The sequence below is a fragment of the Heptranchias perlo genome, chromosome 5, assembly GCF_035084215.1.
Source record: "Heptranchias perlo isolate sHepPer1 chromosome 5, sHepPer1.hap1, whole genome shotgun sequence".
Classification (NCBI taxonomy): domain Eukaryota; kingdom Metazoa; phylum Chordata; class Chondrichthyes; order Hexanchiformes; family Hexanchidae; genus Heptranchias; species Heptranchias perlo.
In genome coordinates, this window is record NC_090329.1 from 123416308 (window position 1) to 123443451 (window position 27144).

Consider the following 27144-nt stretch of genomic DNA (forward strand, 5'->3'; position numbering starts at 1 on the left):
CGTTAATCGAATTTCCGAGACACACAGCCTTAACACCAACAACAACTTGTGTTTATATAGCACATTTAACATAGTAAAATGTCCCAAGGCGCTTCACAGGAGCGTAATCAAACAAAATTTGACACCGAGTAACATAAGGAGATATTGGGACAGGTGACCAAAAGCTTGGTCAAAGAGATAGGTTTTAAGGGGCGTCTTAAAAGAGGAAGGAGAGACAGATGCGGAGAGGTTTAGGGAGGGAATTCCAGAGCTTAGGGCCTAGGCAGCTGAAGGCATGGCCACCAACGGTAGGGCGAAGAAAACCGGGGATGCGCAAGAGGCCAGAACTGGAGGAGTGCATTTTTACATTGGTTTCCTGATCGCTGGTTTTGCTCACTGCGGGTTTACGGCAAAATAACTGTCACAACCAATGTATTAAGGCTGCCCAGATTCAATCTCCCGCTGTGCTGAAGGCTGTAATAAAATTAATTATCCGCACACTATGCTCCGAGTGTGCACTGACCTGATTTTCCGTTCCTGCAGTAAGTACTGGTCTGGCATTTTATGGAACAGAGGCCCCAACAGGCAGGGAAGCAGCAGCCTACTGGTTATGGTGCTGGACTAGCATTGCAAAGATCATGGGCTCGAATCCCACCATGGCAAGTTGTAAAATTAAACTGAAATAAGTCCAGCAATTTGAGGGCTGGTACCAGAAGATGACCATGAAATCTGACAGGGAGGAAAAATTGGTTTAATTAATGTCCTTCATTGAAAGGAACTTGCTATCCCTACCTGATCTGGACTACACGTGACTCTTGATGCCTTTAGGCAACTAGGGGCGGGCAATAAAAACGGCCTTTTCTAAGGGATTTCTACTGATCTGCCAAAGTAACAGAGGGAGATCATGAGAAACCCCATGGTAATTCTGTGCTTTCCTTTCCTCACAACTCCATCTTCTTCCCCAGTCTTTATAGATAAGTTTTTGCAAGCCAAAGCTCCCAGCATGGATTCTCACTCAACATGAGTGCAGGTCAAAAGATCAGGCACGGAGATCACGATGACCAGCAAATTGTGAGGGCCACGGCTGGCCTTTGTGCTCAGATTATCCGATTTGCACCCCAAGCGGAGCAGGGCCTCATTAATCCTATTTCACTTGGTAAAAGCGAGCATTTTTTTTTTCCAACTAAGCACCTATCCGGTAAAAAGAAATGAAGGTTTAAACCTTTCCCTTCGCTGGTTTTTTCCTCAGTGACTAGGCTTCAAAAGTATTTCGTTGGCTGTAAAGCGCTTTGGGACGTCCTGAGGTCATGAAAGGCGCTACATAAATGCAAGTTCTTTCTTTCTTTTTGAGACTGTTATTCAGAAATCATTTCAAGCAACACTGTTTAGCATGCCAAGATTATAAAATGCTCACTTTCCGGCATGTGTCTTTAATTAGTATCCTGAACCTCTACAGCGTGGCTATTTTGACTTTTTTCGAACAGGAAATCTTGAGTTGTCACTTGAGCGTACGAAACTGCCAAAACTACAATGTAATCATCTATCCCCAAAAGGGGTAGCATGCAAGGCAAAAAAAAAAATATTTGTGGTGTGTGTTGTTTTCTCGCACAGCGCTAGTCATTCCTTTTCTTCTCTCATTTGCCTTTTTTTTTTTCCCCTCCCTGCCCAATTTTGTCGCCTCTGCTGAAGGCGATTCGTTGCCAGTTGACGGTTCTACGGTCGCTAGGCTACCTCCGGCGTCAACAGTTTATTTATTTTTTTTGTTCCCATGGGAGGCCTCACGTTGGAGCCCGGTTCCTGACCTCACGCAACGACCGCCCATGAGCGCTTCCACCAGGATGGACTGGTGGATTAGCAATCGGGAGAGAGAAAGAAAGTGCTTGCACTTCTATAGAGCCTTTCACTCCCTTGACATCCCAAAGTGCTTTACGGCCAATGAGGTACTTTTGGACGGATAGTCACTGTTGCAATGTAGGAAATGCGGCAGCCAATTTGCGCACAGCGAGGTCCCACAGACAACACTGAATTAAAGACCACGCAGTCTGTTTTAGGTGCGGTTGAGGGATAAATATTGGCCAGGACAGGGCCTCGGTTTAACATCTCATCCGAAAGACGGCACGTCCGACAGAGGGAACTGTAGGCTGCTTTATCCCATCCTCGGGGCGCTGAGGCCAATTGGTGCAAGAAATTGAGCTTAGGGTTCAGCTCTTCTCTAGATAAATTCACGCAGTGGAGCTGATCCCTCTTAAGGAATTTATTTTTTTAGATTGATCAGGCTGGGGCTCTTTTCTCTAGAGACAATATTTCCGCTTGTGGGGGAGACTAATACTAGGGGCCATAAGTATAAGACAGTCACTAATAAATCTAATAGGGAATTCAGGAGAAACTTCTTTACCCAGAGAGTGGTTAGAATGTGGAACTCGCTACAAGGAGTAGTTGAGGTGACTGGCATAGATGCATTTAATGGAAGCTAGATAAGTACATGAGAGAGAAAGGAATGCAAGGATACGTTGATGGGGTTAGATGAAGAGGGGTGGGAGGAGGCTCGTGTGGAGCATAAACATCGGCATGGACCTGTTGGGCTGAATGGCCTGTTTCAGTGCTGTACATTCTATGTAATTCTATGTAACATTCATATTCATAGGGCACAGGACACTACAGTGGATGAAGGGACTGGATGGCCAGTGTGTTACCATACTGCCCTTTCCCCTCTTGGACCTGGGTTGGAATTCAGCTCAGAATGAAGGGATGGAAGTCTCTTCTCGCCATTTGGTTTCTAAGATCGTATATTTGTGCAGTTTCAGCCTTGGTGTTCACAGATTTTAACACCAGCCATAACTTAGCACAGATGACAGTATCAGTCAATGGGACAGAGTTTCGGAGTGTAGGGGGTGAGATGGCTGAAGCGTCTGCCACTGATGTTGGAGTGGGAGAGGGGGAGCACGCAGGAGACACGAGTTGGAGGAATGGAGAGTGTGAGCAGGGATATAGGGCTGGAGAAGATACAGAAATACTGGGGGGGGGGTGGGGGGGAACAGAACATAAGAACATAAGAAATAGGAGCAGGAGTAGGCCATACGGCCCCTCGAACCTGCTCCATCATTCAATGAGATCATGGCTGATCTTCAACCTCAACTCCACTTTCCTGCCCGATCCCCATATCCCTTGATTCTCTTTGATTCCCTTCGAGTCCAACAGGGGCAATAGGTGGCTGGTAGAGTTCTGATGGAGTTAGAGGTTGCGTAGGATGAAGATCAGGAGGCCGGTGAAGAGAGTCATAAAAATCAAGCCTGGGAATGACAAAGGTATGAATCAGGAGAAAACTGGGGAGGAGTGGAAGAGGGAAGAGCAGCACTGAGATTACACTGCAAGAGGCCGTCACGGAGCCATCAGTGCAGAATAATACTGTCACATGATACATATTAAGGGAATAGTTTTAAATTTCCCAAAGCAAAATTAAGGAAATTTGGAGTCATGTATGTATTATAATGAGATTACCCTTTGTACTAAAGTTTGAAGCCTGCAGTTTTTCCCCGTAGAGAATGCATTCTTTCACTCTTCGACTCGCTGCTTGTTTTTGCACTGTACACAGCACACAGGCTTTCCAATCCTCACAGGCCTCTTTGGGCGATGAAGAGATTGATCATAACTTAAAGACACCTCTGAGATTTCACAAGCTTGTGTACAATATGAAAAGAGAAACAAAAAAAATAAATAAATGAAGCTATTATCTTGCAACGACTCATATTACTTTTCATTAAATCGATCACCTGGGCCCAGTTACTTTATATTAAACTTGCAAGACACCAGACTGAACCTGGGTTCTAGACAAAACACAAAGGACCAACTGGTCGACTGAGGTTTGCCTCTATTAGTTCCAGCCCATCGCTCTTTCTTTTGTTCCATTTTCTCCTCTTTCCTCCACCAGCTCTACAACATCCCCACCCCTGAACTCTCTGTTCCTCTCACTCCTGCCTCTTGTGAATGCCGCTTCCCTTCACCCCACCAGCCTTCCGCCATCTAGGTCCCAATCTCTGGAATTTCTACTCTGAATCCCTCAGCCTTCTCCATCTCTCTTTAAGGCTCTACTTTAAACCCACCTCTTTGACCAAGCTTTTGGTTAACCCTTCTTTGTCTCAGCGTCCATTTTCCTCGCCTCGGTGAAGTGTCTTGGAATGTTCCCTACGTTAAAGGCGCTACATCAATGCAAGCCGTTGTCCCCTTCTCTCTTCTCCTCAAAGGGCTCACTCATTCTGGGCTATTTCTGCAGGTGCTGGCAGTCATCCGGTCCCTCATTGCATCGGTCATTCTCTCTGCGTGAGCCTGGACAGTGAATGTGGGGGAGCAGGGGTTACAGCTGAGGCTTGCCTCCTGTCCTCACCTGATTTCCATACACATGCATTCTCCAACTGGAATCACTAGCTAACAGTCAAGAGCACAAACCTCCAGCTGATATTTTCTCCTACCTTGCCCAGGGTCACTACCACTGCCCATCACAGGCCAGGGATGGAAGTTGTGGCTTTCCTGGTCCGTATGACCCAGTACGACTGCTGGTGGCGGCCTGCTCCCTCCAATCGATTGGGGGAGCTTTGTCCCTTTAACATAATTTTTTTGTGACCTTCTTTCTAATGAAAAATTATTCTTTAGAAAGGTCACAAAAAAAATTAAGGTAGCAGCCGTGGCTCAGTGGGTAGCAATCTAGCCTCTGAGTCCGAAGGTTGCGGGTTCAAGTCCCACTCCAGAGGCTGACACTCCAGTGTCAGTACTGAGGGAGCGCTGTGCTTTCAGGGGCGCCGTCCTTCAGATGAGACATGAAACCAAAGCCCCGTCTGCCCTCTCAGGTGGACGAGAAAGATCTCATAACACTATTCGAAGAAGAGCAAGGGGCATTCTCCCAGGTGTTCTGGTCAATATTTATCCCTACATCAACATCACTAAAACAGATTATCTGGTAATTATCTCCTTGCTGTTTGTGGGATCTTGCTGTGCATTTCCTACATTACAACAGTGACTACACTTCAAACAATACTTAATTGGCTATAAAGTGCTTTGGGAGGTCCTGAGGTCATGCAAGGCACTATATAAATTCATGTCTCTTTTTGTATTGGAAAGCTTTAGGCTTCTCTTGTCTCACTAAATTAACCCTGCTCTGATGCTGCTTTATAACCATGCCAGTAAATTTCTCAGCTTCCCCAAACTTTACTGTGTTAATGATGCCAAACAGAGATGGGAGATCGCAGGTTGTACACAGGTGGACATCGGCCAAGGGCAGGATGGGGCTCGGCAGAACAGCCCTCCAGTCGCCTTGCTGGCATTCTTTGGCCGGGCTCTTACCTGAACAGTGTTTGGTACCAAAGGGCTACTCAGTAACCATCAGCACCTTCAGCAGAGGAGGAGAGACAAAAAAAATCATTTGACGGGCACACTTTTACTGACTAAAAATTTGATAGCCCCCTCACCTCTAAGTCAGAAGGTCATGGGTTCATGCCCCATGCCATAACTTCAGCACAATAAACATAATGTACGTTTATGTTTAAGTGCAGTACTGAGGGAGTGCTGCACTGTCGGAGGTGGCTTGTCTCAGATGGGACGTTAAATTGAGGCTCCCTCTGCCCTCTCAGGCACTACTGGAAAAAGAGGAGGGAGTTCCCCTGGCCAGCCTACCTCCCTCAAATAACACCACCAAAAAAAAGTACAGCTTAACTGATCATTCATTCACTTGCCGTTTGTGGGACCTTGCAGTGCCCATGTTGGTTGCCGCGGGGACCTATGTAACAACAGTGACGTCAATTCAAAAGTAATTCATTGGATGTGAAGTGCTTTGGGATGTCCTGAGGATGTGATATTGTATTATATAAATGGAAGTACTTTATAAATTCTTTCTTAAAACAATAAACTTTAGACACCGTGGGGGTAATTATGGGGGCGGTAATCTGGCAGAGAGGATCACCTGCTTGATTTTTATCCTAATGATTTTAATTGGATGAAAATTAGGGGACAGGGTTCTAACTCATAGCTAAATCTTCTAATTTTAGGGTTAAACCAAATTAAACCAGGTAATTATCTTGGAAAAATAAATTAGGGCTAAACCCAGTAAAACCAGCATGGTCCTGGCATATAGCCACATTCCTGGTTTGGTGCAGCGTGCATTTTGTATACCTTCTGTCCTAACAGGCACCTTCCTGCACCGTCTACACCCGTAGCAACTGAAATACATACAGACGGCTGAAATAAATTCAAGGGAGGAGTAGGCACCGAGGATGCAGCTATTGATGCACATTTAGCCCTTTGTGCTTTGCGAAGACAGTTGTAGGTATCTTATTATTTTACCTCAAATATTCATTCCTTTCTTCCAAAGGTCGTTTCCCCGATTTTAAAGCCTGATAATGAATATATTTTTGACTCCAAAAAAAAGGATTTCACTTGTTTTTTTTGAATGAATTCACGACCCGAAGATCTGAAGTCCTGCAAATGAGCAACGGGAGAGGATTTCCTCTTGGCACTTTGTATAACAAAACCGTCAAGCTGTACTTGATAAGCGGGTTGACCCTCACTGTGTCGCACCCACCGTGCTCAAAGAAAACCTTCTTCTGGTATGGTGGTCCTAATTTTTCACTGTGTACTATTTGAAAGCCAAGTGCCGTTTATAGTCAACAAATTCCTTCCTGTTGAAGTTTTTTTTAAAAGAAAAGGAGGATATGGTAATGCTCGGTGTTGTGCAAAAACAGGCCAATAAAGGAAGTATTTGAAACAGGACGATCTGGACAATGGGAAGTGCTTGCCACACAACTGATTCAGCAATCGGAAGTATTCGCGACGGGAAATTGTCGCCAAAGCTGAACTAAGCATCTAATCCGTAGGCAAGGCTGCTCCTTCTTGTACATTGAGATAAAACCAACCTAGGGAAAGGTTTGCGGTTTACCGCTAGTATCGGAAGCAGAACTGCACAGCCTGGTATAACCCCATCCTAATCAAAGCTAAGGCCAGTGGTTTGGTGGGACACCACATCCCTGCAAATCTCTGTGCTGAACGCATGTCTGCTACACACCCACCGCAATTTTGCATGTAGAGAGAGAAAGAACTCGCATTTCTATAGCGCCTTTCACGACCTCAGGACATCCCAAAGCGCTTTACAGCACATTAAGTACTTTGAAGGATAGTCGTCGTTGTAATGTAGGGAACGCAGCAGCCAATTTGTGCACAGCTAGGTCCCACTTGTCATTGCGGAGCAGCCATTAATAAAGCAAACTGAATGTCGAGCTATATCGGGTCTGAGGCCTATGTAGAGTGCCCGGGTCATACCACGCTTTAAATACTGCATTCAGTTCTGGTCATTGAAGCACAAGAGGAACATCCAAACCCTGGGAAGGGACCATAGCGTGAGGGGACAGATTTACAAAAATTTGGACTCTTCAGCCTAAAAGGGAGGCAAGCAAGAGGGGACCTTATAGAGATAATAAGATACTAAAGAGTAATAGAAAAGGCTAATCCTGAGCATTATTTCAAATGCAAATACGGAACAATGGGACACAGGTACATAGTGGGAAAAGGCAAGGCTGAGGTCTGGAAGCACAGAGTGACCTCTCCCTGAAATGATCTTCTAGGTAGGCTAGTGGAGGCAAAAACTCTGAAGTCATTCAATAGGATAGATGTGATGTGTCATGGGTAGGGTTGCCAACCCTCTAGGGTTGTCTCCAGGAATTGAAGATTAATCTGCTGGCCTAAGTCTGGGGCCCAGGGGATTTTAACTCCCCGGCCTTACCTGCATGCCGCTGGTCCGCTTACTGCCCGAAACAGGTGGAAAGCGGCAGCTGGCCGGAGGCAGGGAAGGAATTGCGGCCGACCGCTACGGGCTACGGGAAGGCTCGCTGCCAAGCAGGTAAGTTACGGGGGGGTTAGGGAGGCTCCTACTCTGCCTGGCCCGTTTTACTATGGAGGGAGTGCCTCTTCTGTCCACAGACCAGCTGACGACCTGCTTCAGCCTCGGCGGAAAAGCTGCGGGGGCTTCTCCTGCTCAGGCCCCAGTTAAAATGCCATCGGAGTCCTGTTGACTTAAGAAGCCTCCAATTTGCGTGAATTCACGAGGCTCCCGCCTGCTTTAGCAAAAGTGGGAAATGACGTGAAAGGGCCGAGTTTCGTGTGGGTAAGTAACCTGCTCTTTTTTAACTGCCCACCTGCCATGTGGGTAGGGTTAAAATCGACCCCTGTGTTATAGAGCACATATCACCATTGCTTATATTATAAAAACACTCTGTTCGATACAGCCTAGAGAATTTTACAGCTTAGTGGAGGCATTCAGTCCATCATGCCTGTGTTAGTTCTCTGATGGAGCTATCCACTTAGTCTTATTTCCTGAAAGAACTACATTAAATATAAAAATCCTGTACGTGATGTGTTATAGAGCATATAAAACTCCTGTGTACATATAAAACACATATAAAACTCCTGTATGTATATATATATATAAAACACATATAAAACTCCTGTGTATATATATATATATATATATATAACATATAAAACTCCTGTGTACATATAAAACACATATAAATCTCCTGTATATATATATATATATATATATAACACATATAAAACTCCTGTGTATATATATATATATATATAACATATAAAACTCCTGTGTATATATATATATATGTGTTTTATAACACATATAAAACTCCTGTATGTATATCATACAACACATATAAAACTCCTGTGTATATATCATATAACACAAATAAAACTCCTGTGTATATATTATATAACAGTGTTAAACAGCATACAAAACTCCTGTGTAAATATATAACACACACTCTGTTATAGAGCATATACAACTCCTATGTACACATAAATATAATATATAAAAAGTCTTGCATTTAGTAACTTCTGTTATAAAAATAACATATTCTCCGACTCACTGTGAACGAGCCCCTGGGAGATCTTGTAATATTAGATAATAATATTACACAGTGCTGGGGGAGGATTAATCATGGATGAAGATGATAATTATGTCCAAGTGAGACTTGAAAAACATTTCCATTGGCAACCAAGATGGAGGGAGTACATTCAGATGAGGCCACCCTCCCCGCACCCCCTGCCCCGCCACCTTTTAAATATCGAAGGGGTAGTAATGCTGCTCCATTCTTAGGTACACTGCTGAACAAAAACAGACACTAAACATGAGGTGGGAGGGGGAAGAGGGGGAGTAAAAAAAAGTCTCAGAGAAGCGGTGACCACATAACAACCATCGGCGATGGGTGGCACATTCAATCCCAAGCGGAAGGTGGGAGACAGCTGTTCACCCTCCAAATTACAACTTCACTGAAATAAGAGAAATCAAAGGATTACACAGTGATGCAAGTTACTGAGGCTCTTTGGAGCAAGATGAGTTTAGGCATGGCCACATCTGCCAAGAGCTGAACTACATAAAGAACTCATTACATATGTGTGTTTGCGTTTGCATGTACGTGTGTGTGTATATATATATGTATATGTGTGTGTATGCATGTATGTGTGAATATATATATATATACACACATGTGTACATATGTTTGTGTATGTGTGCGTGTGTATATATAAGTGCGTGTTATATATAAGTGCGTGTGTGTATATGTGTGTAAGTATACATAAAAGTGTGTTTATATGTGTACATATATTGTGTGTGTGTGTGTGAACATATGTGTTTGTGTATAAGTGTGTGTGTATATGTAAGTGTGTGTATATATAAGTGTGTATAAATACATCTATATATATATTTTAAAAAATATATATATTTTTAAAAAGTGCGTGTATATATATATCTGTGCTGATTTACTAAAATTATCCAGCATTTGGAACGGGAAAAGAGATCAATGGTACCTCAGATTGGTCAGGAAACGTATCCTAGCAACCTGTGGTAAATGAAGCAGTTTTATGATCAGGATCTATAAACGTGGCACTGAAAGAGATTTTCTGTGGCACACACAGAGTGTCTTACATTCAGGGCCTGCCACAGTAGGCTCTTTGAGGATAATAAAAAAAAAATAAAGGAGGGCTCCCAGCACATCTGTTCCAGTCAGACTTTCCATGCGAGAGAGTTAACAGAAGATGTAATTTACTGCCGCACACAAGCCTTGTTCCTTGTTTTTTAACGTCCAACAGTGAAGAGTGCCAATGGAATAACAAACAGAAGCTCGGCTAGGACGTGGAAGAAATGAATTATTCCAACAGCGAGTTTTTAGGGTATTCCAGTCAGACGCATTTGGTGCAAAGCAGAGGCAGTTACATATTTAAACACGTCGTGTGCAGGATTAGCCTCTAAGTCACGGGCTACTACAAGAACTATTCTGTAGGCCCTTTTGCTCATGGTTTCGTGATTGGCTTTGGTGAAAACAAGCTGGACTCCTGGCTCTATACAGCGAGGCCTGAATGAAACGCGAGTGAGGTGGCTGTGGCTCAGTGGGCAGCACTCTCGTCTCTGAGTCAGTAGGTCGTGGGTTCGTTAGTCCCACTCCAGAGACTTGAGCACATGACCTAGGCTGACACTCCAGTCCAGTACCCAGGGAGTGCTGCACTGTCGGAGGTGCCGTCTTACGGATGAGACGTTAAACCGAGGCCCCGTCAGCCCTCTCAGGTAGACGGAAAACATCCCACGGCACTATTTCAAAGAAGAGCAGGGGAGTTCTCCCCGGTGTCTTGGCCAATATTTATCCCTCAACCAACATCACTAAAACAGATTATCTGATTATTATTACGTTGCTGTTTGTGGAACCTTGTTGTGCGCAAGTCAGCTGCAATGTTTCCTACATTACTACACTTCAAAAGTACTTCAGTGGTTGTAAAGCGCTTTGGGACATCCTGAGGTCATGAAAGGTGCTATATAAATACAAGTCCTTTTTCTTTTTGAGTCAGTGATGTCACTCATTGTTGCTAGATTACAGACGTCACAATCAGTCCCCCCCCCGCCCCCCGATGGCTCGGTGGTTAAATGCACCGTCCCTTCTAGTGCTGGTCCGATCGTATAACAAAGAATCCAGCTTGGATCCCCTTCATATGGGCTCAGCTAGCTGATCTCAGCCAGGGCAGCAGCTGGTGTGCGATAGAAAGGGCCTCTGCACCCGAGAGAGGAGGAAACGAGGCAGAGTTTCCACTCCTGATTGGCATCTGTGACTTGTCCTGGAAAGTGCTTGTGTGTGGAATGGCATGGCTCCACCATCCTCCGTGGTTGCCTCTTTTTAAATTTGTTCTCGGGATGTGGGCACCTCTGGCAAGGCTGTATTTATTTATTGCCCATCTCTAAGAAGATGGTGGTTGCCCTGGCCTGTGTAGCAATTGATTTTAGGCTAGGTCACTTCCAAAGGCATTGAAATTCAACCACAGAATATGGACTAGAGTCATGTGTAAGCCGGACCGGGTAGAGCTGGCCGGCTCCCTTCACTGAAGGTCAGTTGGGTTTTTTTTTAAATGGTATTTTGACATTGATGGTCATTTATTACTGAATTCAGAGATGACTGTGGGATCTGAACTCACGACCTCTGGGTTGCGAGTCCAGTACCACGTCCACTACACTATCATACTCTTCTATGCGCACAATGAAGAATGGGTACTTGGGTGAGATACTGGTTGGGTGCCTTGGAAGTACCCCAACCAGAGTCAACGTCTTCAACAGAATAGAGGAGAGGAGGAAAGAACAAAAGAAGTCGTAAAAAATATCTTCTATGACAGCTCTTTGTCAAAATGAGTAACCCTAATGGTCATGGTACTGGACTACCAAACCCAGACGTTAAACTTGAATCAATAATTTGTGGGCTGGCACCAGATAAAATGGCCATAAATACTGCCAAATTGTCGTAAAAACCCAGCTGGTTCACTAATGTCCTTCAGGGAAGGGAAAATGTCCTCATACCTAGTCTGGCCTACATGTGACTCCAGTCCCACACTATGTGGCTGACTCTTAATGCCCTCAGGGCAACACTGAATGGGCAAAGTTTACTGCCTTGCCAGTGTCGCCCGCATCCCAAGAAGACATAGAAAAAATTTAGAAGCTTTCAAAATTTGTCTCTCAATATTTCCTCTCCTATGGAAGTGGCACCAGCAATCTATGATTGAGCACTGCACCCATTTCCCCAACGTTGTAAGACGCTATTAAATGGGATAGGGGAACGAGCTCAAAGGTAGCGTGTTCTCTAAGGATGCGATGGGAAGCTGGATTGAAGCCTACATTCTCTGGAGGAGTTTTCTTATACAAAGTACCTGGGGGAGGCAGCAGAGGTGGATGGAGTCAGCAAATATAATAGGTAGTGATTGGAGTAGTTGGGGGTGGGGGGGGGAGGAGAGATAGAATAATGTATGGGATTTCTGAACTTAAGGACTAGCTAAATGGACCACAATGGTCTCTTCCAGCACAGTATATTTTTGTGCTCCTATACCTGTGGAAGATCAGATCTAATGAGCCAAGTGGCCTTTTTGCAGTCCATGTTTTTTTTGAGTTCTGAAGTATTTTCACATGTAGCAACCGCTGAGAACTGGCAAATGCTGATTTTGGTTTCTTAATTTTTTTTTAAAACTATAAGCAACCTTAATGTGTGGTATAAGTATCACAGACAACAGGTGAGCACCGATTTACAAGAGTAAACCCTTTTGGCAGTTGGGCCTATACAGGCCCGACTTGACTCATATTTTCCACAAAGGCAAGATGGCCCAACAAATTTCATAATTCAAAATAGGTTTACATCCACAACAGGATCCAAAACCAAACTAAAACTGAAGAAAAAATGCTGATGAGTCCTTGCACGAAGCAGACACCACCCAGTTTATTGGCGTCATATCATTTTCAAAAATGCAAATGACACTCTCTGCATATTATGCTTTGTGCCAGCACATTTTATGCTGATCTTTTCCATATCCCACCCTCAATCATCTCCGTATAGTCTATCATTACCCATTTAAAGGACCATCCTACCAAAATATCTTACAATATTAATGGGACAACTTCAAGACCCACAGACTGCTCTACATAACAGGTTAGCTGTCCATATAATTTGCCCGGAAAACAAAAAAACCCAGCTTGCATAATGTTCACACACTTGTTGTTGCAATCTGCTGCTAGCGGAACCACCCAGTGCTAAAAAGAGAGATCTCCTCGTAGCCAAAATACATTGTGGAAACACAGTTCGAAATCAAAAACATGGCAACCACAATCCCTGCAAGTTTTTATTTTTAGATTAAAGCAGCCTGGCTGGCCAGGCCAAAAAAAATCTGCAAAGCACAGTGGGTGGCTAACCAACAAATTACACTTGCTTTATGCATTTTTACCTAAACATGTGGTAGCATTTTATTTATTTTTTTGGGAGGGGAATGGTTCTGTATCCAGTCATTGCTGACTGCTTTTTATTTGGTTCAGAGGCCCCCCTCCCTTTTCGCCTTCTAGGTCTAATATCAAGTTTCAGACAACAAGTTCCTTCTAATATTTAACAAGGCCTGTCAGAATATTTTTATGAGGCACACTTTTGAGGTAAGAAGTAGTCAAGCCATTAGACAACCTATTTCTTCGGACCACTATAAGTCAGGCACTTTGAACAAGTCTTTGAACTGGCAACAATGCTAAACGCCCACATTATTACCTCAATGCCTATATTCTTATTGAGGAAGGATGTCAAGGCCTTAGAGAAGGTGCAGAAGAGATTTACTAAAATGGTGCCAGGGATGAGGGACTTCAGTTATGTGGAGAGACTGGAGAAGCTGGGGTTGTTCTCCTTAGAGCAGAGAAGGTTAAAAGGAGATTTGATAGAGGTGTTCAAAATCATGAACAGTTTTGATAGAGTAAATAAGGAGAAACTGTTTCCAGTGGCAGAAGGCTCGCTAACCAGAGGACACAGATTTAAGGTGATGTGGAAAAGAGCCAGAGGCGACATGAGGAAACATTTTTTACGCAGCGAGTTGTTATGATCTGGAATGCACTGCCTGAAAGGGCGGTGGAAGCAGATTCAATAGTAACTTTCAAAAGGGAATTGGATAAATACTTGAAGAGAAAAATTACAGGGATATGGGGAAAGAGCAGGGGAGTGGGACTAATTGGATAGCTCTTTCAAAGAGCAAGCACCGGCTCGATGGGCCAAATGGCCGCCTCCTGTGCTGTACCTACTGTGATAAGATGAAAGCTCAATATGCACAAGCGCGTGGCTTCTCTGGTACTCCAGCACCTAGGAGGAGATGAACAAAATAGAACAGCCACTTGCCGCCATCAGGATCCTGTTTAAGAGGGAGTCTCGGCATTTAGGCTCCCTTTAACTGAGTGATCTCATTAGCAGGACTCTAGTTGAGAGGGAGTCTCACCATCTGCAAAGTACTTCAAATTGGATGTAAGAATAGGAGGTAAGTGTACTCTGTGGATGGGACATACCTTGCCAAAGAGAAGTTGAAAGGTGTTAGTTGACTCTTCACTCACTATGTCTAAACAGTGTGAGGTTTCAATCGAGAAAGCAAATGGGATGCTGGGTTATATAGCCCAATCAGTTGAGTTCAGAGCCCCAGAGCCTATGCTGAAGTCCGTCAGGCCACACCTGGAGTACTGTGTACAGTTATGGTCACCATGAACTAAAAGGGCCACGCAGGCCCTGGGGACAGTGCAGACTGGAGCAATGATGTTGGTCCCTGCTGTCGGAGGGAGAGATGTGAGGAATGACGTGAGAATTTGGGCTTTTCAGCATTGAAAAGAGACATCGCATAAGATATTTAATGGGATAGAGACAGTGAACCTAAGACTTTATTTTCAGATACACCAAGGCAACAGGACAAAAGCGCACAGGTTCAGGCTCATGAAGGCAAGTTTAAGATAGATGTCAAGAAGAATTTCTTTACACAGAGGGTGATTAACAGTGGGAATGGTGCCAGGAAGGGTGTTTCAGGCCAGGACACTGGATTCATTTATGAAACAGCTGGACACTGCAATGGAAAGATGGTAAGGTTGGTGTTCTGGAAGGGGGAGATCAAATGGGCTGAAGGGCCTTTTTCATCCAAACATATTTGGTGACTTTAAGAAACTTGCATGAAGTGCCAAGGGCCATCGGACAGGACAACACTAAGGCTGAGAAAAGTAAGAAACAAGCTGTCGTCAATCATGAAGTAATGGTTAGTTGACACCAAGTTTTGGTTTTAAAAGTGTAGATCTACAAAGAGCCACAATGAATGTTTCAATCAATCATAAACTCAAACAGGAGACCTCAAGGCCACCAATTTACTATCTCCTGCACCAGACAACATGCTGGACAATTCCTAATAACCATGCAGACAATCAATCTTCAACTTGTCTTCTCTATGGTTCATTCTGCCCTGTTAAGTTTGGCCAGCCATACCTTGTCTTTGGCCTCAGTCAGAAGGTCCTCCATCTCTGAAAAGCTGAAGCTGGCAACTGTAATGAAGTCACTCATGACCGGAACAAACTTGTCCTCGACGTTCCGTGCGCGGCCTTTCTGGTATTCCAGCTCCTGTTGGGGTGGGGGTGGGTTGAGGAAGAGGAACAAAACAAAGTAGTCACTTCCCACTATTGGGACTCCTAATAAAGAAGGAGCTTAATCATCATTTAAGGAATTCCATCTCACCATCAGAACTCTCCCCTCTGCATTAAAAGGGGAGTCTCACCATCAGAACTCTCCCCTCTGCATTAAAAGGGGAGTCTCACCATCAGAACTCTCCCCTCTGCATTAAAAGGGGAGTCTCACCATCAGGACTCTCCCCTCTGCATTAAAAGGGGAGTCTCACCATCAGAACTCTCCCCTCTGCATTAAAAGGGGAGTCTCACCATCAGGACTCTCCCCTCTGCATTAAAAGGGGAGTCTCACCATCAGGACTCTCCCCTCTGCATTAAAAGGGGAGTCTCACCATCAGGACTCTCCCCTCAGCATTAAAAGGGGAGTCTCACCATCAGGACTCTCCCCTCTGCATTAAAAGGGGAGTCTCACCATCAGAACTCTCCCCTCTGCATTAAAAGGGGAGTGTCACCATCAGGACTCCTGTTAAATAATTATTAGGACCCCATTAAAGATGGCACCTCACCACTGGAACCTCTCTTGGGGGAGTTTCATCATTAGTACCCTGTTAAAGGAGTCTCCCCCATCAGGATGTCTGTTGAATGAAGAGTGTGTCCAACAGGAGCCCTGTCAAAGAGGTACACTCCCCGTCTGGATATTCCCATTTAACCACGCTCATTGCCTAAAAGAAATCAGGATGAGCACTAGGGCCCTGGTATTCAATACTAATTTGAATCTGCTGCCTATCAGTCTTTATCAGGCCGAGCGATCAGCACAACATGTCTGTGCACACACCCGTTCCATTCAGCCTACAGCCACATCCTGTGTGTGTCTGGCCCATCTGCTTGGAGCTGATGGATTTGTAATGTAATTACAGTTCATTAGGAGGGCTAATATGTACATTGCTGCACGTGCTGCCCACAGCCCTGCTGAGTGACATGCTCTAATCTGAAGAGAGAGGAAAAAAAACTGCGGCGTCAGGCCGGGTTGGGAATTTTTGGACCGATTGGGACTAATATCAGAAGCTGAGCACTGCACAGTGGTCTGAAGTTCAGTGAAAGTAGAGAATAGTACAGGCTAATCCTTTTGGCATTAAGTTGTCACAGTGTGTACGTGGATTTTAATATTTATGAAGGAATTTTAATAGTACATCAATAAAACTTGCACAAGGTTAATTATCATTTTAATCTATGGCCAAATAAATGTTCCTTAAATGTGCATGAATTTATTAAAAGGGAAAGGAAAGTCTATGGGAGCATTGTTTCACACTACTGGCTGGATACTACTGCATGCTCAGCTAGTTCTGGGCTTTTCATGATCAGGTGGCTCCAAAACCATTGGCTGATTTGAAATCAGAGAATCACAGAATCATACAGTACAGAAGGAGCCCGTTCGGCCCATCGTGCCTGTGCTGGCTCGTTGAAAGAGCTATTCAATTAGTCCCACTCCCCCTGCTGTTTCCCCATAGCCCTGCAATTCTTTCCTTTTCAAGTATTTATCCGATTCCCTTTTGAAAGTTATTATTGAATCTGCTTCTGCCACCCTTTCAGGCAGTGCATTCCAGATCTTAACAGCTCACTGCGACTTGCAGCTACTCAGCACCTTCTCCATACTGAACTATCCCAACGCACGTTACAAAGGAGGGAGGCTGGACACCAAGCAAGAACTGGAGAAAGAGTATGGGGAGGGGACCAAAGGATGGGCGAGTAGCAGCTTTTGCAGGTGGGACGGTATGAAGTAAGGCAAATGGGTTTGGAAAGGGAATTCCAAAGTGCAGGAGTATACAGCTTCCATTGATATGAATGGAGCAGCTCTGGACTGAGGATGGAAGAAGACATGTTTGTTTCTATTTTTTTTTCCAGAAAGCAGCTGGGGGAAAAGGAAGAGGAGGGCAAGAAGAAAGGGGAAAATGAGTTAGAGAGAGCGAGGGAAAGAAAATAAGAGCAAGAAGAGATAGAGGGGAAAATAGTGAGGAAGAGGATAGAGGAAGAAGAGAGAGGGAAGAAAAGGGGAAGAGAAAATATGAAAGGGAGAGAGAAATGAAGATGAGAAAGAGGTGAGGAAGGGAAAAAGAGAAAAAAAGATGAGAAGCATAGAAAGTACAGCATAGAAGGAAGCCGTTTGACCCACTGTGCCTGAGATCGGAGCAATGCTTCATCTAGAGTTACCTACTCTAATCCCATGTCCCTGCCTTTTCCCCTGTATCCTATAGAAATCCAATGGAGAAGAGAAAGGAGAGAGGAACAAGAAAGGGAGGAAGAGGCAGAATGGAAGAAGAGGCGAGAGAGAGGGGAGGAAAAGCAAAAAGACTGTTAGAGACAGAGGGGTCTATTAATGTTAGGTTTGTACCGTACTGAAAGATGATGTGTTGTTTCTATTTTCACAGGGGAAGCCATGTTTTCACAGCATTCTTGCTTCACTGTGAAGTTGGAGAAGGGAGGGCTCCACACATGGCAGTCAAACGCACACACACAGAGCTCTGCTCACCGACCTCCCACTGTCAACGAGGCTTTAAACCATTGAAAACAGCTGGCGGTGGCACAACAGGCCAACAGAACATGTTTCAATTTGAAAAGCTTATCTTCTTTGCAGTAATCTCATACCTGGGCGACCGGTAAAGCTGGGTGAGTTCAGGAAGGCAGAGGAGGTGGATGGTGTGGGAAAATTCAAGTGGGAGCCGACAGACATTTGGCAGAGAAAGGATTGCGGATTGAGGATCGTGTACATTTCTATGCCCCTGTGCTCTATAATGTTAAATAGGAACCAGGGACTCACGCAGACATGGAGTTAAGGACTGGAAGATGAGGTATGGTGACTACCGAGAGTTGGACCGGTCAGATAGAGGACAGTTAACACTGGCAGCCCCCATCGCATAGGACTTTAGGGACTTGCGTCAGAGATTTCAGCAATTGGAGCCCTTTACAATGCATAGGGGCTTGGGTAAAGGTTAGGGTTAAGGCCCAGTTCTCATAGATTAATGTCATTTCCACCACCCCCGCATCCTACCAAAACCATGCCATCAAGCTCATCAGTAATTGGAGTGGGTCACACACATCCACATTCCTCTCCCTCACATCCTGATAAACCCTCTTCACAAACACTGATAGGGCACCAAGCATGTAAACAGGACACATTCCACACTGCTGACTACAGCAGCTTCTAGATGCATAAACAGATGCATGGAGCTCCCTGGTTTTGCGCACAAGCCAAACAAATATTTCCTCCTTGATATATTTTATAAAACATGTGGTTATGCTTTTTTACGCTGCGACTTTTTTTTTATAAAGTCCTCTTCACCCTTCCCCCCACCCCCCAAAAAAAAACTGACAAAGCTTTCTGGTGGATAGTAACCAAGTTTAAAGGTTGCTCAAGACTGGGATTTAATCCAGGGCCCTCTGAATTAAAGACAAATGCTGCATCTCGAGTACGATGGGTCGTTCCCATTGTTGAGTCTAATTTTAGTCATAAAGCACAAAACAAGCCTGTTGCAGCAATTACAGCAACAACTGTATGTTTCTATAGGGTTCCTCGCGTGCTGGCAGACATCTCAAAGTGCATTACGTTCAGGAGGAAAAGTAATGGACGATGAACAGGAGGGGGAAAAGGAAAGCAGAGAGGGTCAGGGTGGGGAAGTAGGGTTAGGGAGTTGAGTGGGTTTCTACAGGTAGGAAGGGAGGCAGCAAAGTAGACGGAACTTGGGAAGGAGTTACAAAAGGCAGGACAGGAGAGGCTGAACAAGCAGCCACCACTGCAGAAGTGCGGGGTGAAGCAGGACCCCAATGATGGAGGAACATACGTTGTGCATGGGGACTTAAAGCAGGAGGAGATGACTTAGGCAGGGAGAAGCGACGTCATGAAAGCAAGGATGAGAATTTTGATGTGGGGAGACAGTGGAGGCGGCGAGACAATGGAGCTTGGACAGGACGGGGTACTGGAAGTGCAGCAGGTGGGATGCTAGATTTTGAATGTGTTGTAATCTGCTGATGGTTAAGACAAGGAGGCAGTCTGGGAGAAGGTTGGAGAAGTTGAGCCTCGCGGTGATGAAGCCGTGGCCTAGGAAGGGTTTTGGCGGCAGCGAGGGTGAGATAGCGTGCAGGCGGGCAATATTGCAGAGTTGGAAGAAAGCAGATGGTAATGGAGTAGACGTGGGAGAGGAAGCTCAGCTCACGGTCCAGCAATACATTGAGGTTCCAGGCCTTCCAGCTCAGCCTGAGGTGAGAGCTTGGGGAGGTTGATGGAGTCAAGGGCAGAGGTTTGTAACTGCTAGCGAAAGCTGAGGGGGATGGGTCAGTTTTGCCGACATTAAGCTGGAGGATATTTTGGGTTATCCAGGACTAGCAGTTAGATAATCTTTGGATTGATGGAGGGGGCAGAGAGGCAAAGTTCAATGTCAGCGGACATGCAGAAGTTAACTCCGTGCTTGCAGATCAAACATGCCAAGGGCTGGCGTGTACATCATGGAGAGGACTATAAACATAGTGAAAGAGGAAGTATTAAGGGGATTAGCATCTTTGTAAGTAGATAAATCACCAGGCCCGGATGAAACGTATCCCAGGCTGCAAACAGAAGCAAGGGAGGAAATAGCGGAGGCACTGACCATCATTTTCCAATCCTCCCCAGATACAGGCATGGTGCCGGAGGATTGGAGGACTGCTAACATTTTACCATTGTTTAAAAAGGGAGAGAGGGATAGACCGAGTAATTACAGGCCAGTCAGCCTAACCTCGGTGGTGGGCGAATTATTGGAAACAATTCTGAGGGACAGGATAAACTGTCACTTAGAAAGGCACAGGTTAATCAAGGACAGTCAGCATGGATTTGTTAAGGGAAGGTCATGTCTGACTAACTTGATTAAATTTTTTGAGGAGGTAACAAGGAAGGTCAATGAGGATACTGATTTAATGCAGTCTAAATGGATTTTAGCAAGGCTTTTGACAGGCTGGTCAAAAAATACAAGCCCACAGGATCCAAGGGAAAGTGGCAAGTTGGATCCAAAATTGGCTCAGTGGCAGGAAGCAAAGGGTAATGGTCGACGGGTGTTTTTGTGACTGGAAGGCTATTTTCAGTGGGGTCCCTTGCTTTTTATGGTATATATTAATGATTTGGATTTAAATGTAGGGGGCGTGATTAAGAAGTTTGCAGATGATACGAAAATTGGCCGTGTGGTTGATAATGAGGAGGAAAGCTGTAGACTGCAGGACGATATCAATGGACTGGTCAGGTGGGCAGAAGAGTGGCAAATGGAATTCAATCCGGAGAAGTGTGAGGTAACATATTTGGGGAGGGCAAACAAGGCAAGGGAATACACAGTAAATGGGAGGATATTGAGAGGTGTAGAGGAACAGAGGGACCTTGGAGTGCATGTCCACAGATCCCTGAAGGCAGCAGGATAGGTAGATAAGGTGGTTAAGAAGGCATACGGGATACTTTCCTTTATTAGCCGAGGCATAGAATATAAGAGCAGGGAGGTTATGCTAGAACTGTATAAAACACTAGTTAGGCCACAGCTTGAGTATTGTGTACAGTTCTGGTTACCACACTACAGGAAGGATGTGATTGCACTAGAGAGGGTGCAGAGGAGATTTACAAGGATGTTGCCAGGACCGGAGAATTTTAATTATGAGGAGCGATTGGAACAGAGGAGGCTGAGGGGTGATTTAATTGAGTTGTTCAAAATTATAAATGGCCTAGCTAAAGCGGATAGGAAGAACCTATTTCCCTTAGCAGAATGGTCAGTGACCAGGGGACATAGATTTAAAATAATTGGTAGAAGGATTAGAGGGGAGCTGAGAAAAAAAAAAATTCTCCCAGAAGGTGGTGGGGGTCTGGAACTCACTGCCTGACAGGGTGGTAGAGGCAGAAACCCTCATCACATTTAAAAAGTACTTGGACATGCACTTGAAGTGCCGTGACCTAGAAGGCTACGGACCAAGTGCTGGAAAGTGGGGTTAGGCTGGGTGGCTCATTTTCAGCCAGTGTGGAAACGATGAGCCGAATAGCCTCCTCCTGTGCCGTAAATTTTCTATGATTCTAGGAGGGGATCAAGGATAGACCCATAACACATCATTTGACATTTTTGCTTTTATTTTATGCAGGACCTCCCCTGTCCCCAGAATGCCCCATTTCCCAAGAGAAAGGAACGTCAGGTGACCCATATCGAGATGTTCTTCAGCTGACCACTAGGAGGTGCAAGACAGCAGGTTGAGTCATAGAATCATAGAAGTTTACAACACGGAAACAGGCCCTTCGGCCCAACATGTCCATGTCGCCCAGTTTATACCACTAAGCTAGTCCCAATTGCCCGCACATGGCCCATATCCCTCTATACCCATCTTACCGATGTAACTGTCCAAATGGTTTTTAAAAGACAACTCACTCTCCAATTTCCATTCCCTTGTGATGGGTATCAGGAAGGGTTGGAGAAAGCACCTAAGCCCAATTAAGATTCTAAAATAAAACACGGGAGGAAACCGATGATAAGGCATTGGGCACATGTTGGACCTTTCCCCACTGCGCCGTATTTCATCTCCCGTGCTCATAAACGTGCTACTGAGAGGCTGGCCCTAAATTTCAGCGGGGGGTTCTCCCGATCTCCTACAGATACTTCAGAGAAAGATCAGTGGGCTCCACGGAGCTATTGGCGCACGTGGCTGAAAATGGCGGTTCCGCCAGTCTCCCGCTGAAGATCAGGACAACCCCTGCGGAAATTCAGGACCACTGCTCCCACTCGGTGATTCCTGGGTAGGTGATACTTACAGACTCCAAAGCCTTCAGCCCATTCTTAAGATTGTTCATCTCCTTGTCCAGCTCGGCCAGGCTGTGTTGAAATAAATACATTTTTTTCTCAATTACTTTCAGGAGAAAGAAATTCAGAATTCGAACTTAGCGTTGCAAACATTTCCAAATATCCTACCAAGCCTCAAGGTTCCTTGAAACATGTTAACACTTTTCCCACACCGTGTTGAAGGGGTTTGTTCTTCTGAAAGTATGAGGTCAAAAGGACTTCCTCATCCCAAACTATGAGGTTCCCCTTCCTCCATCCTTAGTGATGTTGGTTGAGGGATGAGTATTAGCCAGGAAGAACTCTGCTGCTCTTCTTTACAATAATGCAATGGGATCTTTTACACCCACCTGGGAGGGCAGATGGAGCCACACTTCAACACCCCATCTGAAAGACAGCACCTCTGACAGTGCAGCACCCCCTCAGTACTGCACTGGAATGTCATTCCTAGATTTTATACTCATGTCTCTAGAGTGGGACATAAACCCACAACCCTCCAACTCATAGGTGAGTGTGCTACCAACTGAGCCATGGCTAACGTATCCTTTGTGCCTCCACCCCTGCACTACATAGCATTACTGAGCTTAGGAACTCAGTGCGCGAAAAATGGTGAACACCAACCCCCATCTCCACCCCATCCCACCCCACTCTCCCAGTATTCCCATTCCCAACAATCCCTGTGATCTCCCTGATTGAGAATGCCAATTTAGTTCCAATTAGCACTCACGTCAAGGGAAACTCTATGCTGGGGGGGGAAAGGGAAGGGTGGGAGACTAAAACTCGCTCTAGAAAAGCCTGGAAATAGACCACAGGCCCGGCAGCATCTGAAAAGAAATAAAGGAGGTTAATGGGGGTAATTCTGACTTTGGGCAATAGTATAAAACGGATGATATCGGATCAGGCACCCGTTATACACCTCTCCCGAAGAGGATTGCCCTGGAGTCTGCAGGAATTGAAGATTAATCTCCTGGACACAATTGTGAGCAATCCAGGAGAAAACTCACAGGGGCATTAAACAAAATGATTTTTTTAAAAAACACTTTTGTTTATTAGTTATAAAAATTTTGGAGATGGGAAAAATGGCTGTTTGACTGGGCGGGACAGCTGGAGGTGGGAGTCATGTGAGGAAACCTCTAGGAATATGTCCCACCAGAGCGGGCAACTCTACTCCCGAAGTCAATGAAAATCAGGAGAGATGTGTAACATGCGGCTGATCTGATGCCGCCCGATTTATACTATCACCCAAAGTCAAAATTACCCCCAATGTTTCTGATGAAGGGTCTGTACCTGAAATATGAAATGCCTGTTCTCTTTCCAGATATTGGGGTCCTGCTGTGTATTTCTAGCATTGTCCTACTTCTTTGACCAAACTTTTGGTCACCTGTCCTAATATCTCCTCGTGTGGCTCGGTGTCAAATTTTGTTTGATAATCGCTCCTGTGAAGTGCCTTGGGATGTTTTACTACGTTAAAGGCGCCATATAAATGCGAGTTGTTGTTGTTGTCATCGTCATCGTCTGGTTTCCAGTTTTTGCAGTTTCTACCACAACAACAACTTGCATTTATATAGCGTCTTTAACGTAGTAAAATGTCTCAAGGGGTTTTACACCCAGCGGGCAGAGACCTGATGGGTTTTTATTGAAGTTTGTGTATGTGAATGTTTGTGCTCATGGTATTTCAAGTCCCCCCCAGTGTCAGTACCAAACATTCTTTCATGTCAAGCACTTCCAGGTCATGTGTAGCACGGATAGAGGTAAAGCTTCCTCTACTGGGTCCCAACATTCTGTCTTACCCCCGTCCTCAGAGAAACAACACCTCTACTGCACCAGTGCGATATTTCTGTTTCTCACAGCAGCCATCCTTGTGGCCTCTCTGAGCAAGATCGCCAATTTTATTGCTAATTAGCATGGACAGATTTATGCGGTGGGCCCACACTCGCTAGGTTGGCTTGAGACTGCCGAAACTCACGTAATGTGAAACCCCTGCGAGCTTTTGATGACATGTGCGCGCGAGGAGAAGTAGACAATAAAGAACAGTAAAACAACGCAAAATGGCCGGAGGATGGCCGGCTTTATAGGGTCACTTACTTGACCTTGGCTGCATCCGGTATATGAAGTAAGTCTAACTGAATGGTGAGGATCTCCGGGTAACTCTTTTCAAATATCATGATCAGATAGTGCAACAGCGTGATGCTCCTGGAATGAGAGACAAATGCACCGTGAGAATTCTAAATTAGTCCTGGGGTCAGAGTTCGATAACTTCTTCACTAAAGAGTGTTCAAGGAAATTATCATTTACATCGAGTTACATCGAAACCACAGCACAGAAACAGGCCATTCGGCCCAATTGGTCTATGCCGGCGTTTATGCTCTACACGTGCCTCCTCCCTCCCTGTTTTATCTAATCCGATTCGGATATCCTTCTAGTCCTTTCTCCCTCATGTGCTTATCTAGATTTTCCTTAAATGCATCTATGCTATTTGCCTCAACTACTGCTTGTGGTAGTGCGTTCCACATTCTTACCACTCTTTGGGTAAAGAAGTTTCTCCTGAATTCCGTACTGGGTTTATTAGTGACTATTTTATATTTATAACCTCTAGTTTTGGACTCCCCCCCTACAAGTGGAAACATTTTCTCTACGTTTACCCTATCAATATTTCCCACAATTACAACAACAATTTACATTTATAGGTCACCTGTCATGTAACTAAATGACCCAAGAGGCAGGAGGTAGGGAAGAAGTTAGGGGAGGTAACCAAAGACCAAAACAGTTGACCAGAGAGACAGGCTTTCAGGAAGCTTTTGAAGATAAGAGGAAAGAGGTAACAATTTGAAGAGGTTTAGGAAGAAAATTCCAGAGTGAAAGTGGTATGACGCTGAAGAGTCTGTCACCCATGGTGGGGTGGGGAGAGGGAAAGGACATATGGCTGATCAGGGCTCTTACAGTGGCCGAAAACACAGGGTGAGGCAAGACATGAGTGAGTTGTTATTTTTTAAACTAGCTTTACCCAATGCAACCATGGCTTATGCAGCTGATATTTGGCCTCACACACATGAGCTACAAATAGAGGCCACAGAAGCTAGCACTAGAGAACAGCAGACTGAGGGGCAATCTTATTAAGGTATTCAAGACTCTTAAGGCTATCGGCAAGTTGAGCCCTGTCCATGGCTCCGAGGACAATGGGAAGAGGGCATGGGATGAAGCTCCGAAGAGGGAACATGATTGGATAGATTAAACGGAGGGTGGTGTATATTTGGAATGGATCACCCAGAAAGGTTGATTGAGGTTAGGCAAGAAAATCAATCGCAGTAATGTATTACATTACATAGAAATGCATAGAAAATACAGTACAGAAACAGGCCATTCAGCCCAACTGGTCCATGCAGTGTTTATGCTCCACAAGAGTCTCCTCACACCCCTCTTCATCTAACCCTATCAGCATATCCTTCTATTCCTTTCTCCCTCATGTGTTTATCTCACTTCCTCTTAAATGCATCTATGCTAGTCGCCTCAACTACTCCATGTGGTAGCGAGTTCAACATTCTCACCACTCTTGTGGTAAAGAGGTTTCTCCTTAATTCCCTATTAGGTAGTGAACTGTGCTTTCTGTTTCTGATCTCTGAACCGAATTGGCCTTTGCTGGTTCTGGCCCTTCCTCTCATACCTGTCGATGCTCGACTTCGTATCTCCGATTTTGTTGAGGCTGGAAATCCTGAAGCCGAAAGCGTTCCCCCTCTGGCCTTTGTTCATGTAGTTCCCAAAGGCGAGCACCACCTCCAGGAGCTGCTTCAGCCTCTTGCTTCGACACAGCTCTTTTGATGCCAAAAGAATTCCTGAGAGGGGGGCAGGAAAGATTGCAGTCACATCTTTAAAAAAAAAATTAGCTTTGTTTGTGATTTCCAAAGGGCCCTTCACATTGTGACCAACTCAGTGGCACAGCACCCTGGACCTTCCATCTACCACCTCACATCACTTGGGTGGCAGGACGTAGGTTGGTGCCTGCAATTCAAACTCCACGCATATGCAGCAACCTATCAAGCTCAGCTGTGTCGCAAGGGAGAGGTCCCAAGTGATGGCCTCGCGCCTACCTTCCAAAGGAACATTAGGAACAGGAGTAAGGCCATTCAGCCCCTCAAGCCTGTTCCGCCATTCAATCAGATCATAGCTGACGTCTTTCCCAACTCCATTTACCCGCCTTGGTTCCATATCCCTTAACACCCTTAGCTAATAAAAATCTATCGATCTAAGTTTTGAAATTGTTCCCACAGGGCAGAAAGGAATCAGGAGACAGAATTGCGCCCACAGCCACTTAGGGCAGATCCTAGCGGTTCATCACATGAATAACGTTGGCAGGAAGAAGCAGGGAGTCACCAGGCTCTGACTGACCAGTCCTTTCCTTGAGGCCGCCTTTACATTTCACTGGATGTTTTTTTTTTAAATATAAAAACACCAACTTTTTTCGTAGTCTTGTTCATATGAATTTCAAAAGGAAAGATAATTCACAGAATCATTGAAAGGTTACAGCACTGAAGGAGGCCATTCGACTCATCGAGTCCACGCCGGCTCTATGCATGAGCAATCTAGCTAATCCCCCGCCCTATCCCCGTAGCCCTGCAAATCTTTTCCTTTCAAGTACTTATCCAGTTCCCTTTTGAAAGCCATGATTGAATTTGCCTCCACCACCCCCTCGGGCAGTGCATTCCAGATCCTAACCACTCGCTGTGTAAGAAAGTTTTTCCTCATGTCACCTTTGGTTCTTTTGCCAATCACCTTAAATCTCTGTCCTCTGGTTCTTGACCTTTCTGCCAATGGGAACAGTTTCTCTCTATCTACTCTGTCTAGACCCTTCATGATTTTGAATACCTCTATCAAATCTCCTCT

The 27144-nt window shown here is 45.0% G+C and overlaps 1 protein-coding gene across 4 annotated transcripts in view; it reads right to left on the reverse strand.

Annotated features, from left to right (window-relative positions):
• daam2 (dishevelled associated activator of morphogenesis 2) overlaps positions 1 to 27144 on the reverse strand; it is a 309727-nt gene that overhangs the window by 31672 nt on the left and 250911 nt on the right. For all 4 annotated transcript variants that reach the window (XM_067985157.1, XM_067985159.1, XM_067985156.1 and 1 more), the window contains 4 exons: positions 25928 to 26096; positions 24352 to 24459; positions 22242 to 22302; positions 15312 to 15443 (listed from right to left, as the gene is read on the reverse strand). In XM_067985157.1, the coding sequence (XP_067841258.1) occupies positions 15312 to 15443; positions 22242 to 22302; positions 24352 to 24459; positions 25928 to 26096 (470 nt within the window). The remainder of the gene's footprint in view (positions 1 to 15311; positions 15444 to 22241; positions 22303 to 24351; positions 24460 to 25927; positions 26097 to 27144) is intronic.